Source organism: Austrofundulus limnaeus, unplaced genomic scaffold (genome assembly GCF_001266775.1).
Source record: "Austrofundulus limnaeus strain Quisiro unplaced genomic scaffold, Austrofundulus_limnaeus-1.0 Scaffold85, whole genome shotgun sequence".
In the NCBI taxonomy this organism is placed as follows: Eukaryota; Metazoa; Chordata; class Actinopteri; order Cyprinodontiformes; family Rivulidae; genus Austrofundulus; species Austrofundulus limnaeus.
The window spans coordinates 122,553-124,706 of record NW_013952487.1 but is presented as its reverse complement, the minus strand read 5'-3'; the positions used below and the strand labels follow the sequence as shown (position 1 = coordinate 124,706).

The 2,154-nt window shown below is 45.3% G+C and overlaps 1 protein-coding gene and 1 long non-coding RNA gene across 3 annotated transcripts in view; one reads left to right on the top strand and one right to left on the bottom strand.

Annotated features, from left to right (window-relative positions):
* Positions 1-2,154, bottom strand: part of LOC106519944 (uncharacterized) — a 62,958-nt gene that overhangs the window by 60,250 nt on the left and 554 nt on the right. The gene's annotated exons all lie outside the window — the stretch shown is intronic.
* Positions 359-1,849, top strand: cfd (complement factor D (adipsin)). Its single transcript, XM_014011810.1, has 5 exons — positions 359-540; positions 610-766; positions 877-1,018; positions 1,086-1,376; positions 1,499-1,849. Exons 1-5 carry the CDS (start codon positions 477-479, stop codon positions 1,682-1,684), a joined length of 840 nt encoding a protein of 279 aa, XP_013867264.1. The 5' UTR covers positions 359-476; the 3' UTR covers positions 1,685-1,849.

Below are 2,154 nucleotides of genomic sequence, written 5' to 3'. Positions count from 1 at the left end.
ATATTTAGGTGGCTAGCTAAATATTTTACTTGCCAGCTAAATATTTAAGTTGCAAGCTAAACATTTAGCTCAAAATTAAATATTTAAGTGACATATTTAGCCTTAAATGTTTAATTTGTAAGTTAAATATTTAGTTTATAAACTATGATATTTATAAATGTATGAATCATATGGTGAAAAACCGCCTCTGAAAAATAAATCTGTTCTTTTTTTCTTAGAAAGGCCTAAATAAAACAAAAATATTGGTGGTAAATTTTGACTGTAACTTTACAAACAGCACCCCATAGAGAACTGCTCTTTTGAACTGGGAGTATTTTTCCAGTTTTCTGTTTCTGAGGCAGGAAATGTGGAACAGGAGGAACTCCACGCTCCCCACTCATCTCTTGCACAACATCTTGATTTACGGTTCTTCTGGGTCTGGAGCGAGCCTTTAAAAAGGGCCCTGCTGCTGGTTTGGAGTTTATTCGGTCGACATCATGGTGTCAGACAAACAGCTACTTGTGGGCGCCGCACTTTTCCTTGCGGCCCTCGTCTCTCCGGGTGCGCGCAGTCGTCTGTTTACATATTTTACTGGTTTAACGCTCGTCTGACTGTGTGGAACTCTTTCAGGTGAGGGGATAATCGGGGGCAGAGAGGCAGCGGCTCACTCCCGGCCCTACATGGCCTCCATCCAGGCCCCGGAGGGGGAGAACCTGAAGCACCAGTGCGGGGGGTTTGTGATCGCGGATCAGTGGGTGATGACGGCCGTGCACTGCATGCCGAACGGGTGAGGTGACATTCTCTGAATCACYGATAAGGTTTTATCTTCAGCTGCCTGTTTCCTCATGCTGGTCGTTCACCGAGCTGCTCGTTTACAAGAACAAATGTCTCGTTCAGAGCGAACGGCAGGAAGGTGGTCCTGGGGGCTCATTCTCTGAGTGAACCCGAAGACACRAAACAAACCTTCGACATTTTGGAGTTACACAATCATCCTGACTACAACAGCATAAATTACGATAACGACATCGCTTTGATTAAGGTAGTGAATAAATTCAGTGGTTGGTTCTGTTTAAGAGCATGTTGAGTCTGTTTTTGTTCGTTTGCAGCTGGATCGTCCCTTTAACGCCTCAGACGCCGTTGCAGCAGYGAGTTTCCTGCGAGACGGTGGTACAAACCCTGGTTTGGGGGCAGAGGTTGAGACGACCGGCTGGGGGTCCTTGGACAACTTGGGCTTCAGGCCAGACAAGCTGCAGGAGGTGGTCATCGAGGTGCTCAACCCCGTTACCTGCAAACGCGCCGACTACTTCGGCAGGAAGTTCACCGCTAACATGATCTGTGCACATAAAGTGTGCGACAACAGCTGCGGTCAGAGTTCTGGCATCCAGGACAGCTGCGACGTGAGTCCTGGCTCAGATTAACCCTTAAAAACACAACTTAGTGTCTGTAGAAAACCTGGTGTCTCCACTTCCTGTCTCCACTTCCTGTCTCCACTTCCTGTCTCCACTTCCTGTCTCCTCAGGGTGACTCCGGAGGTCCGCTGCTCTACAACGGCGTCGCGGTCGGCATCACCTCCAACGGCGGGAAAAAGTGCGGCCAAAGAAAAAAGCCTGGGATTTACACCGTCATCTCCCACTACACGCAGTGGATCGACGGAACCATGGGGGTCCAGGTGGCTCCRGAACCAGACCAGGAGACCAAACCTTAAAGTGTCCGTGACGTTAAATTTTTTTTTAATAAATATGAACACATTTTTGGAAAGATAACATCGATAACATGTCGCAAGACAAACTTCAAGCCGCTGAGATGAACAGTTGTTGAGATATTCACGTGTGAAGAAACAGGAAGTGATGTCAGAGGGGAACGTCTGCATGTAAACACAGCGATGCTACAACGGCTAACACAGACTGTGGAGACGAATCTGATGTTTTTTAGATTATTTTGTTTCTATCAGAGAGATGAAGAGTCAGAGTTCAAATATTGTTTACATAAATTTCTTTCTTAGAGTTCCCCTTTGATGTCACTTCCTGTTTCACTTTGATTGGGCCAAGATCAAAAGAAAATCTGCCATTTATGTGACAAAATGAGTAAAATCATGTGTTTAATGCCAAGTTTTTTTACATATAAATGTGTTAATTTTTTTAATTTGTGTATTTGAATATGCACGTCACAGAATGT